The sequence below is a fragment of the Pagrus major genome, chromosome 5, assembly GCF_040436345.1.
Source record: "Pagrus major chromosome 5, Pma_NU_1.0".
NCBI classification, from domain to species: domain Eukaryota; kingdom Metazoa; phylum Chordata; class Actinopteri; order Spariformes; family Sparidae; genus Pagrus; species Pagrus major.
The window spans coordinates 14873441-14886618 of record NC_133219.1 but is presented as its reverse complement, the minus strand read 5'-3'; the positions used below and the strand labels follow the sequence as shown (position 1 = coordinate 14886618).

Sequence of the window (13178 nt, the reverse complement as noted above, 5' to 3'; positions counted from 1 at the left end):
GTATATAATGTCAACCCTGAGCTTGGCAGGAAGTGCATCTTGCGCCTAGCTGGAACATGAGGAGAAGAAGCTGTTTTATTCACAGCTTCTGGGACAAAAAACTCAGCTTTTGACGGTAAGATAAGCACTTAAGACTTGCGATGCGTCTAAGGTTACGGACATGTCTAGTTGTTGCGTTGTGCCCCGGATTATCTCTTGGATACACAGATTGGTTGGCTGCTAACGTTAGCGTTAGCTTAGTGTTACTATTGAGCGAAGTTATGTTTGTCCACGTTATCTGTAATAATATCCCACAACATGTGCTTTTTCTAACACTTTGTCAAGTAATTAATAGTTGACGGTTGAAAACGAAGTCTATCAACGATTAACAGATGCAGCAAATATCGTTGGATAGCTAGTAAACTCAGAAAAGCTAGGTCTCGTTAGCAGCTTTTGGTTTCGTACCAAACATCATGAGAAGCTCTACCAGTTTCATGGAGCCTTGCTTATTTCGCAGGTTGCATAGCTTTCCTGCTGTTGTTCATGATCATTTATGAATCTATGAAGTTCACTTGTGAATTCGGCATACATAAAGCACGATATGTTATGTAAGATTTTGGTGTGTTTGACTTCAGAGATCTGTGGGACTATACATTTCCTTAAGATGAAATCTTATTCGAATAGGTGCAAGGTATTTTCTCTGACAACAGAAATGAAGAATGAACGATTGTATTAATTTTAAGAAGAGTTTATATTATGTTTTACAAGGGTATGTCTGCCGAGACCCTGAGTGTCTTTAAATGTCAGATTTGAACCTTATTTGGCAGCTAACATCAGAATCCTGGAAACAATGTTTTCATTTATTATTAGTATATCTGATATTAGTAACTGACTAAATAAAATGTCTCAGTAGGTTGTTATTTCACCAGCATACACTAAAATGTGAAATTAATGATTAATTTCACTTTCTCTTTGCTACCATGTGCCCAGTAGTGTGTAAGAGTTTTTCATTTACTTAACCATTTCCACTTGTGTTCTCATAACTTCTTATAGAGCAAACATTGGGAGATGGACAGTTATAAAAGAGGACGAGCATGGGGAAAACTGGTCAAAGTGGACTCCAGTGAAACTGTCCTGCTTTTCAACAGGGAATGCACAGTTGGCAGAAAAAAAGGTAGGTTTGTTTCTGTTTGTCATGGAATGAACGACAAAGTTTTGTCTTCACCTTGAATCTTGTTTTTTAATATGTTGTTAACATTTTTTTATCCTGCTTTAAAAAGCTGTAAACGTGGTGATGCCTATTAACAAAAGATCGTCTAGTCTGTAGACATTGCTGTCAGTGTCTGGAGCCCTTATAACCTCCCCCTTGAAAACACAAAGACTTCTTTAGTGCACCAAACTTAGACAGCCCCTTGTGATGATAACAAAAGGCCTCCATTGACAACATGTGTGCAGAATATTAAGTAGATTTTTTTGTGTATGGGTTTTGCTTAAGAAAGGGTTAGGCCTATATTTCCCTCTGTGTCTGCTTTGTTGTAGCGAGCTTTGGGGTCTACTTTTTTGCAATGCAAAGTGACTCGTCTTAATTGGTTAGCTTATGTCTGGGTCTCTAAAGGGTTTTTAAAAAAAATGTCATGAGAAGGTGAATCGTAATAGTATGCTGGAATGGTCAGAGGGGGGAATAAAGAAATGATCGTGAAAACACGTGTTGACATACTCTGAAAAAGATACACATATTGAGATAGGATAATAGATCCTTTACCGTGGAAAATGCTAGATAAATAAAGACAACAACAGAATTAGAAAAAATTATAAAGGCTGACACTTTATAATGCCCATTAATAGTAAGTTACAGTTAATTACACTTTAGTTAATAGCTTAGTTAATAGACTGTTTACAAGCAATTAAATGTTTTATAAACCATTAAGCAATTGTTCATAAACATCACTTGAAACTTTACAATAAATAATTGCTTAAAATAGTTTATAAAGCATGTTATTGTTTGTTAACAGTGAAATAACAGTTTATTAGTTATAAGTTTAATTAAATAAATATTCACCATTTATTGATGGTTATTAAAAAGTGTTACTTAATAACGACTATATTCACTCTATTCACCTTTTCACATACAGATATGCCCAAAACTGACAATCGCACAGGATAATTGCACCCATAATTGTAATACACACATGGTGTGTAGTAATATACTGAAAGAGGATAAAAATGTAATTGCACAGAGACATTGGATTGCACAGGATTCAAATAGGAATTGCACATGATAGTTGTAAATATGAGGGATATTGTATATGTAGTACTGTATTAATCATTATACTCTTCCACAAATAATAATGACACTAATGAGATGAAATACCATTTCTTTTTCCAGGATGTTATCTGTCCTTTCCAGCCAACAAACTGGTATCAGGGGAGCACTGCAAGATTGTGCAAGATGAAAGCTCAGGACTGGTGTGGCTGGAAGACATGAGGTACCGTAGTCAGATGTTCACCCATTAGAGAATTCATTCAATTCAGTTCATTTGGGCACTCTTGGTAGTTAGACCAAAAATACACCTAAAGTATGTTGAAGTGTGTTCGAAAGAATGACTTTGCTTGTGTTTTTAGAGCTGTTAAAGTGATCCGATACTTTTACATCATACAACGACACATCTTTTTGTTTGTTTGTTTGTCTCTAGCACTAATGGCACGGTTATCAACATGTCGAAACTGGTCAAGAAGCAAACTCACATGCTGCAGAATGGCGATGTCATCTACTTTGTGTACAGGAAAAGTGAGCCAGAACAAAGTGAGTTGTTCATTTTGTCCCCCATGAGAATGTTTATATGAATTTATTTCAAAGAAAGAGAGACAACATCTTCTTGTCACCCTGTAGACGTTGCCTACGTTTACCACTCAATCAAAACGGAGCAGGCTATCTCACATAATAGTTATGGTAAGTAGTCAGCTAATTCCCCACAGCTCCTTTGTCGAATGCAACCACTTTGATTCTGCAGCTATATTGTAACACCCTACTTTTTATCTAAACTTCAGACATGGAGAGGTCGGCCCACAGTCCTGCTCCAGTTCCACCTTCAGAGATGTCTCTCTCCGTGGAGCCCGTAATGCTGACAAAGGCTCCTCGTGATCCAACACAGGAGGAACCTCAGCCCTCCACATCTACTTCCCACTTCTGCATCGAGAGCCCTACAACTTGTGGTCCCATGGCAACCACAGCCTGTCCTGCCTCTGGTAGGTTCTCTGCTAAAACTCTGCTGATGAGGGGTGATCTATTGTGGTGAGAGGGAGGACTTTTTCTTCAGCGTTCTGTCTGGAAATTCACACTGTAGATGAATTGTTAATGTTTACATACAGTAGCTCTGAGTTCAGTTGGTGGGGAGAGTCTTACGTGGTCATGTAAATACTATTTCTTGGCGCGAGAAGAGACTTCCCAGAGTCTCCGCCGGTCGTCTTGTAACCTCGTGATGATGAAAAGACTCCAGAAAGAGACTTTTCTGGCCAATAAAGAGTCCCACATGTAACCATTCTGTAAAATCCCAACATGTTGTCTTTACAATTTGGTTTCTGTACCTTTTGGACAGGGCAAAGCTAGCTTCATCCCCTTGTTTTCAGTTTTTGTTCTATGCAAAGCTAAGTCTTCTGGCTGTAGCCTCATATTTAATGGATGGATATGAGAATGTTATTGATCTTCTCGGCAAGCATATTTCCCAAAATGTCAGACCCTTCCTTTAAAGACATCAGTAACACCATAGGCCATGTTATTAAAGCCTAGGGCCTAGTATTTATTAGAATGGCATTGTAATAATAATATTATTGTGATAGCCTACTTTCAGCTGGTGTAGTCAGATTTCTCCAGCCAGCCTCTGTTTGCTCCTCTCACAACCTGTGAATTCACCATCTATCACACAGACAAAACACAGAGAGGCAGAGCTGTGGGTCTTCTTTTAAATTCACTCTCTGTCACAGTCCTTGAAAGAAACCGTCCTGCTGATGTTGGTCTTGTTATTGCAGCTGATCAACCAACTTTTTCAGTATTGGGCAAAATGTGTCCAGCTGAGGATCATCACACTATCTTCAGCCTGGTGTTTAACTGACAGAACTGTCTGCTTTCATCTCATTTTCATTTGATATGACACAGATACTATCATGAGCATTGGATATGACGCATCCCTAGTCATCACTGTCAAAACAGAAACAACATTATTTGACCCTTGTCTGTTGTTCCTCTATCTTATCAGGCCAAGCTGAAGATGCTGCCACAGCGCAAGAAAAAGACTTGGACAACATGGAGCCAGAGAGCAAGAGGAGAAAAACTGATGATGGTAAATTGCTTTTACTCTGGGATTAATCTCAGTTCTGATACTCACATTAGACTGTGGGCCCTATTTTTGTGGCGGCACAATGACCAGCACAAGCAGCACTCTAATTTGGTATCCATTTGGCTTTTTCCTGACTTTGAAATGTGCTTTTCTGGTCCGTTTGGTAGTTTTGTGCCAAGCACAGAGTGCACAGATGGAAGGAGAGGCAGGTGGGAGGTTCTTTCAAATTAAGAATCTGAAGGCCAGTTGTTGGAATTTTGGCCGAACTTTGGCCTTAGACTTTTCACTGAGATCACACAGCTGCCACTTATCTGATTATATTAAGTCCAAATTGCAAACAAACCATTTTAACACTTCCTAGCCAGTAATTGTGTTTCAAACATCTAAAACAGGAATGCTTGCATGCAGTTTGGATTTATTACATAATCTGGATAACTGTTACAGCATCTACAGTCCTCACATGCTTATGCTGTATGAAAAGCTTCTCATTCAGTTCATTAAATCCTTGCAGCCTTCTGAAGGTGGCAGGACACATGTTAGATCTGCAGCCTCTGATTAGAGGAGTGGTGCCGTATCATTATAAGCTGCTGTTGACTGTGATTACTTTCATTAAATCACATGCAAATGACAACACACACCTCGGCAAAGACTGGCCAGGTCATTACTCGTGACATTCTTTCCAACTTAAAAACAAAATAAAAATGCAAACACTGCTGGAACACATTTTAGGATGTGAGATAACCATAATCAACACAACAGTGATCTATATTTACCTTCAGACAGCCCTTTTGCACTTGAAGACATGAACCAGAAAAGCAGGTGAGCTTAGAGACGCCCACACTGGTCATTGTGCTTTCACAAATAGAACCTTTGTATAGAACAGAGCTTTACTTGCAGCTTTTATTCCAACCCCAGACACTTCAAGCCTAACCTGGAAAGTTTTCTGCCGAAAACCGAGACTCGTTGTAGCATGTAATATGCAGTTATTGTGTTTACAGATAAAGATTACGGTCTGGGCTTGCCACACACCTCCCGTACAGAAGTGGTCGGTTCAACTAAGGGAAGTGTTGGGAGTGTTTTGTCTAAACCACCAATGGAAGGGACTAAAACAGACAAGATGGAGGAGAGCCTGACGTGTGTTATTTGCCAGGACCTACTACATGACTGTGTCAGGTAAGATCCCAAGGACCGTGGCATTCAAACAGATGTCCAAGGTTAGGGGCTTAAACCACACTTTTTGGTTTTTCATGGCCAACAAATGCAATGTGAGTTTAATACTGAGCCTCTTGTTTTTGCTTCAGCTTGCAGCCTTGCATGCACGTCTTCTGTGCTGCCTGCTACTCTGGCTGGATGGAGCGCTCTTCTCTTTGCCCCACCTGCCGCTGCCCTGTGGAGAGGATTCATAAGAACCACATCCTCAACAACCTGGTGGAGGCCTACCTCATCCAGCACCCAGGTTTGCACAGATAAACATTATTTTAATAGCATCTTTTAATCATGAAACATTGGCACAAAATGCCAGCCCCTGTATTGCCATCAACTGAAAAAATTCAAAGTAGATGGGGAAAATTGCCTTACATAACAGAAAAATGTAGCTGTTGTTGAGCAATTCCTATAAAAGCTGACATGATAGAGATTCACAGAAGAGAGCAGTAATGACATGTAGGCAAGAACTTCTTACTTTGTATGATTGTCCAAAATGGTTTACCTTTCCAATGCTGACTTTGTATACGTTTTGTATGTCCCTTTCTGTCCCACAGAGAAGTGCCGCAGTGAGGAGGACCTAAAGGGCATGGACAGCCGTAACAAGATAACTCAGGACATGTTGCAGCCAAAAGTTGAGCGCTCTTTCTCTGACGAGGAGGGCAGTTCAGATTATCTGTTTGAGCTCTCTGACAACGACAGTGACTCCTCAGACATTAGGTAAAAGCTCTGATTGTCTTTATCGGTAGGAAACTGTGTGTTAATTGTGATTTTGATTACGTTTTAGTCTTTGGATGAAAATTTATATCTGTATGACAATCTGCAATAACAGAAGAATATCTTTACATGGGAAAGTTATCAGGGTTGGAAGCCTGTTTTTGCTTGTTTATTGAACAGTTCTTCATGTGGTGATTTTCTTTTGCATTTTTTGTCCCCAGTCAGCCTCTAGTGATGTGCAGACAGTGTCCTGGCTACAGGAGGGAGATCAGTCAAGTGCTGTTTGCCTCAGGTTCAAACTTCTGGTTCCCTGGTCTGCCAGCTCCACCACCTATGCCTCCTTCACCCAAACCAGCAACTGACGAAGAATCTGCATCTGCAAAGGCCACAGGGGAGCAGCCCTCAACATCCTCTGATATCCCCTCAGGTGATTCTAAGTGTACATTAGATGAAAGGATCAGTAACTAATGTTAAACATTTCAGTCGATGGCAAATTGCTAGGGACCACATTCTGTTATAATCCTAATACCAACAGTAAAATTAAGCAAGAATTACAGTGTGTTCTGTCATTGGAAAATGCATCTGAAAGCTCACTTTAGCAACTGTAGAGATCCGCGTGCCTTCCTCCTGTCTCAGACATATGTCTGCTCCCGTCCTGTCTGCAGCTCCTCATGAGTACCGCTGCCCCCCTCAGGGCTGCCATCTCATCTGCACCTGCTGCCTCCAACCAATGCCAGACAGACGGGCCGAGCCAAACAGCCAGCAGGTTATTGCTCAGCAATGTGAGTGCTCCCAGAACTTGTTAGACAGTCTGCAGTCATGTAATGTGTTTTTAAATTTATAGTTTCATTTAGACAATAAATCTGTTATTGTATTGTGCACAGTGAAATAGAAAAGGAATTAAACCTGCAGTGTGGAATTCTTGTTTCCTCCTTGTGACGGACACTGTTGACACATGCTCATGACACCATAGGGCACACCAAACAGACGTCAAAGAACTAGCAACTACTGAGGCTGACTGTTGTGTCGCCTCAAAAAATTGCACTATAATTATCAGCAAAGACCAAGGCCAACTAGCTCATGCATTCTGTGCCTGTGTAAGGAGAAAATGACTCGGCATACCACCAGGTGGCGGTAGTCTGTGTTCAAAAAGGTAGAAATTTACCTGGCCGCGATGGGTCTTATCAGCACTGTGAGGGTGTCCCTGTCGCTCACCTGGTAGAGCCTACGCCCCATGTACAAAAAGGCTGAGTCCTTACCAGTGGCCCAGGTTCAACTGCAACCTGTTGCTCTTTGCGTCTACTCTCTCAACCTCCTTTTCTGTCAACTCTTTAGCTGTCCTGTCAAATTAAGGCCCTTGTTTTGTAAGGGCTTGAATGTTACAGAAGTTCATTTATATGTAAAAGTCCGGCACTGCAGCTTTAATAAAGTAAGCTAAAACTCATAGATTCTATAAGCCAGTCAGTGTCGGTTTAAATTGAGTTAGGCTCTTCAGTAGAAAGACATATTTAATAAAAATGTGTTGAGGTGTGCTATACATGTAAAATCGGCTCATAGTTGAAGTACATCTTTGCCAGCCATTCACATGTACAGGTAGATTGTTGCACAAACCCCATGATATACCTCTTATGCATGATGTGCTGTGTGTTGGCAGGTGTGCTGTGCCATCGACCCTTCTGTCACATGTACTGGGGTTGCCAGAGGATTGGCTGTCAAGGCTGTCTGGCTCGATTCAGTGGTATGTATCTGTTTCAGCAAAACAGCCTCAGGGGGGTTTCCCCTGTTAGGCTTATTGCTGGGTCGTAGCTTTCAACAAGTATTGGAATTTTTTGGCTAGTGTCCAAATGCAACATCTGTTATTTTGATGATTGTCATTCTAAAATTATAAGCGTTGTGTTTTTGACATTTTATTCTTAGCAGGAAAACTGATTAAACATATTTTCTGCATATTTGTGTCGAATATAAATTAAGACACCACCACTGAGCAGTATTGTAGGGTGACTTAGTGATTTTGGTTCAGTGTTGGAGAAACCTAAGCTTCAGCAGCTGAGATGAATTTCGACTCCCAGTTGATGGAGCTCTTGTATATCTTTGACCACAACAATGCAGCTCAGGAATTCAAATTTGCAACCGTAAAACATCCTGTCTGTGACATGGCTTCTTATGTATTTATTTGTACTGCAGATTTGTGTGTTATAGTTTGCCAAATGTTTCGTGGTTCAAATACACCATTTTTCTTTTTTTTTTCTTTTTTTTTTCCAGAGCTCATTCTGACGGACAAATGCCTGGATGGTGCGCTGAACAACAACAACTATGAATCAGAGGTCCTCCAGGTAAGAACGACTATCTGCATGTCAGATATTTCAATGATATATTTTGTGTTAGTTATTTATTTGTATGTTAGAATGCATTACATATTTCGGTCATTAGTATAGAGATGATGCTAATTATGTCCTGGGTGGTTGGTTGGTATTTATCTTCTTGATGCTCAAACACACTTTCGATCTGTGTGTCCTCCAAACACCTCTTACCTCACTAAGCTAAATAAACTCTCCTGATTTAAAAAATGTCAAGGGCATCAACTAAAGCTTACACAAGTCTCCATTTACAACCTAAGCTAAGGTTGTAAGATGATTTGAAATGCATCTCTGCACCTACTGTCGTATGTGATGATGAGATGCTATTTGTTTGTGTGTTTTCATCCTTCCACCAGAACTACCTGACCTCCAAGGGGAAGTCATGGAGAGATCTGCTCCAGGAGGCTTTGCAGAGCTTACAGCAGGGAAACTACCATCTGACAGGTGAGCTTTTAGATTAAAACCAGAGTCACTTTTATTATCAAGTAGTACTACTAAGTACAAATTTGAGGTATTTGTACTTTACTTGACTTTTTCTTTTCATGCCACTTTCTACTTCTAACACTTCTTCCACTACATCTGAGGGAAATATTGTACTTTTACTTTACTGCAATTACTTGAGTTACTTCACAGATTAGGATGCTTGCATACACAACACACAAAGAACTTGTAAAATATGACATTTTCTTCAAAAATTTGGTATGTTAGTTTACGCAAGTACAGCTAAAATGATTTGTTGATTAACAGTTCATCAATTTACAAAAAGTTATACTATAATAGCTGAAGTAATTTTACACGTAAAAACATTTCACAGTTCCAGCTTCACAAATGCGAAGATTTGCTGCTTTCCTTTTTTATTATTTTAGTACTTTTACTTTATTTAGAGTAATTTTGAGGTTTGTACTGTTGGTTAGACAAAGCATGCATTTTAAAAAACTCAGGGTAATTTTAACGGCATTTCTCACTATTTTCACAATTTTTACAAACCAAACAATCCAAACCAAGAAAACTGTCAGCAGATTAATCCATAATGAAAATAATCATTAGTTGCAGTCCTATACAAAAGAGTTCAGCTTCATCTGAACAAACTACATCAGGAAACTCCTGCTTAATTAATGCATGTGTCATAATAATGTAATGGTATATTATAATAGTCACAGGCACTGCTTTGAGTACTTTTTACTTTCAGTACTTGAAGTACATTTCGCTGATTATACTTACGTAATTGTACTTGAATAACATTTACAGTGCAGCACTTTTACCTGTAACGTCATAGTATAAAGTATTTTCACAGTGTGAAACAGTACTTTTACTAAAATAAGGATCTGAATACTTCCTCCACCACTGCAGATACAACTGGAAGATCCAGTACAAAACTCACAGCACATACAGGTTGGCTGAACTAAGGCCCCAATGTCCTATAAAAAGAGAGTGATAATATCTTGTCCTTTTTGACTCTCTCTCTATCAGATTGTCGTGTCTCTGCTGATGCCATCTTGTGCTACTGCTGTGGCCTGCGAGCATTCAAGGAGCTCGCCTACAAGTACAGACAGAACATCCCTTCATCTGAACTGCCAGGTCAGGTTTAAACGTTTGTTTTTCAGTGTTTGAGACAACTTAGAGGTAAAATGGCTTACTGTTTTTGAATCAAGACTTCATGTAATATCTTCATATGATTTTCTGTCTTCAGCTGGTGTAATATCTCGTCCCGACTGTTACTGGGGACGCAACTGTCGCACGCAGGTGAAGGCACATCATGCAGTGTAAGTGTTTTAATAATTCTGTTGAGACCAGCTCTGCCTGTACTTTGGAATGACATAACCGATATGTGATGTGCATGCTGTTCACTTGCTTCACCACTAGAAGGAGTCCTTGTATAAACTTGGTCCTGTAGTCCTCCTGTGTATGATGCTTCATGTCATATCATCTCTGTGGTTTTGTGCACTTAATTTATGTGGTTTTCTTTTCTTTATTTTGATTTCAGGAAATTCAACCACATATGTGAGCAGACACGGTTCAAGAGCTGAACGAGCCGCGTGGTTTGTTTCTTTACATAAGTGTCAAATGTAGATAAGTGAGCATCTCGTAGACACGATCTTGTTACGTTTTGTCCATTATAGCTAACTGCCTTCCAGATGTTATGCAATAACCTAATGCAGAAATTACAATCAGTATCCATTTACAATAGTGTCTTACTTGACACTGGGCTGTGTGAAATCATGCTATGCACAATAACATTAAAGTTCAATGTTTACTAAAGGTTTTAGATGCTTTTTAGAGTGAAGACCTGTGAGGGCGTTTAACACCAGCCTCCATTTAAATTTTAATACATTTTGTCTATGGCTTATGCATTCATCTAGTCTACCAGGTAACCAAACACCAACTGTTTGAGTAATTTATTTGTCATTTGTTAAAAATGCTTCCTGATATGTCCTCCAGCCTACATGACAAATGTTTTCTCAGAGTATGAGACGCAATCTCTATGGATTAAGGCCATTTATGTACACTTACACATGTTGGTGAGCATGTTTTTATATTAAGTCCTCCTCCAGCCTTGGCAGTTGAGGCTTACAGTCTTATGAATGCTGAATGAAGAATCCAGGGCTTCCTAAAACATAATGCAGATGAAAAACATCTGTATCACAGTAAAGTGATACAGAGTATGACAGCAGAGCACCATTTTGGTGTTTCCATGATCCAACCTTTTTTAAAGTATATTGCAAAGTAAAAATCTCTCACCTCTGAGGGACTTTTTCCTTTCTCACCAAGGCATTACTGTGTTCCCAGACGAGGGCAAAAAGCCACGTCCAAGCCCCACATGTGCACCAGGGTAGATTCATAATCCCATGTGATATTTGTATAGGATTGGGAAGGGGATCAATGTGTACGAGGGCCTCTATTGTATGCTTTGCTCTGGATAATCATCTCCAAGGTGATTAAAGTAGTGTAGAAGGAACGCTTTCTCAGAGCCTTGTAGTAAGGGCTAAGCTGTGATGAAATGCACAGTTGAAAAGAAACTAGTCTGCACTTCGGTCAACCACTTATAGTTTAATATGATGAAGGTGTTCCCTTTAGTGGCTTTTAGAGTAGAGTCTTGCAGGATACACTTGCAGAAGGAACGGTTCAGAGAATAGTGCCAATACAACACAACAGTATGTTCTGTTGCCATTTGTGTTTCTAGCTTACTTTTTGATAGAGGTTTATTCAGATGTTTTGGAAATATTTGATTTGGTAAGATTTTCTCTGGTTCCTCAGGTACACAAAGCTGCTGTTTTTTTTTTTTTAAATTGCAGCTTAACCATGATTAGTGGTTAGACGAGTTCTGTGTCAACATGTAAAAGCTGTCACTGCACAGTCATGTTGAATTTGATGACCTCTCATTTATGACTATCAGCACCCAAGTGTCAGTGAGTCCCCATTATGCAAACATGCACATCTGGTATTGATCTCTACTGTAAAAAAATAAATCAAAAATCCGCCTTCGATTTTTGGACTTGTTAGCCAAGTCAAATAAGACCATCTAGACATTAGTTTGAAGAGGCCTTTAAATATTGAAATACTAGAATGAAGTAATGGCCTTGATGTTTCCCTGTGTTTTGTAGAATCACTGTTATTGGCCTGTAGAAAATGCTGGTGGAGTTGAAGAATGAGAGAGTAGAAAATGTTAAACGCAGGGCTTAGCTTGCATCCAGTACATTTAAATGCTGGGCGCATGTTTCCATTTCTATTTAGTTTTTCAGTTGATTGTAGAAGAATAAAATAAAGATACTAAAGATGTCTGGATGTGTTTTTATATTGTACAGCCATGAGGATATTTGCACATAACTTGACTCTCACAAATGGAAAGTCTTCTTTTTAAGTCAGAATATGACATGTCAATACTGGCTCATAAATATCTGATTTGTGGTCATATGAAAAGTTTCATCCCAACATTAATTATAAATCATCAGGAAGGGAATGCAATGAAAAATTATTTTTAAAGGATGTCCTTGATGGTGCTTATTTTTTTGCTTAATGTTATTAGAAACATTAGCCATAGTGAATATAGAAACAGAATGTGTTGTCCTGAAATGTAGCGCTTCATATTTTCGTTGTGAATGGGCACTTTCCTGGCCTCTGCCAGAGCTCCTGAGTTAATCTGTGGTGTTAGCAAGGTGGTTTAGCTGTATTTTTCTTTGTTTTGTGTATTTTTTAATTTTTTTTACCCCTTCAATCATGTTGGGTCCACACTGGCATTCCTTAGCGGCTCAGGCCCTCAGCACAAACCCGGTCGATCCCCCGACATAGTGGCTGAGTTTTAATTATTCCCTACCGGAGATCTGGGCACCCTAAGCCAACAACAGTCCCAAGCCGCTCCAATCAGGAATTGGTATTAAGGAGGCTTTGGAGGAGTGCTTTGCATTCTCCCTGTGGTGGGGCATGTTGTATACTAAGGCAAATATTTACTCACTTTGTGTGCAAAAGTCTGGACCAGGGTGCTCAGCGGTATGGAAGAGGCAGGTTTCATTCTACCTCATCACAGCTCCCAGGAAGATGGGAGACTGGACAGGCATCAGAGTCACATTCACATCTGTTCACAGCTGGGATG

At 39.6% G+C, this 13178-nt stretch overlaps 1 protein-coding gene across 1 annotated transcript; it reads left to right on the top strand.

Annotated features, from left to right (window-relative positions):
* On the top strand, positions 1-12368 carry chfr (checkpoint with forkhead and ring finger domains, E3 ubiquitin protein ligase). The gene is made up of 18 exons (XM_073466440.1): positions 1-115; positions 1033-1153; positions 2366-2465; positions 2673-2782; positions 2870-2929; positions 3028-3225; positions 4233-4316; positions 5312-5486; positions 5615-5769; positions 6074-6236; positions 6455-6660; positions 6899-7015; positions 7888-7971; positions 8496-8566; positions 8947-9034; positions 10061-10168; positions 10281-10353; positions 10575-12368. Exons 2-18 carry the CDS (start codon positions 1048-1050, stop codon positions 10615-10617), a joined length of 1941 nt encoding a protein of 646 aa, XP_073322541.1. The 5' UTR covers positions 1-115; positions 1033-1047; the 3' UTR covers positions 10618-12368.
* The last annotated feature ends 810 nt before the right edge of the window (positions 12369-13178 follow it).

Coding starts and splice junctions, on each gene's coding strand:
- chfr (XM_073466440.1), top strand. CDS start 1,048: ATGGACAGTTATAAAAGAGGACGAGCATGGGGAAAACTGGTCAAAGTG. Junction 6,237..6,454: donor AGTGACTCCTCAGACATTAG/GTAAAAGCTCTG, acceptor TTTTGTCCCCAG/TCAGCCTCTAGTGATGTGCA. Junction 8,567..8,946: donor ATGAATCAGAGGTCCTCCAG/GTAAGAACGACT, acceptor TCCTTCCACCAG/AACTACCTGACCTCCAAGGG.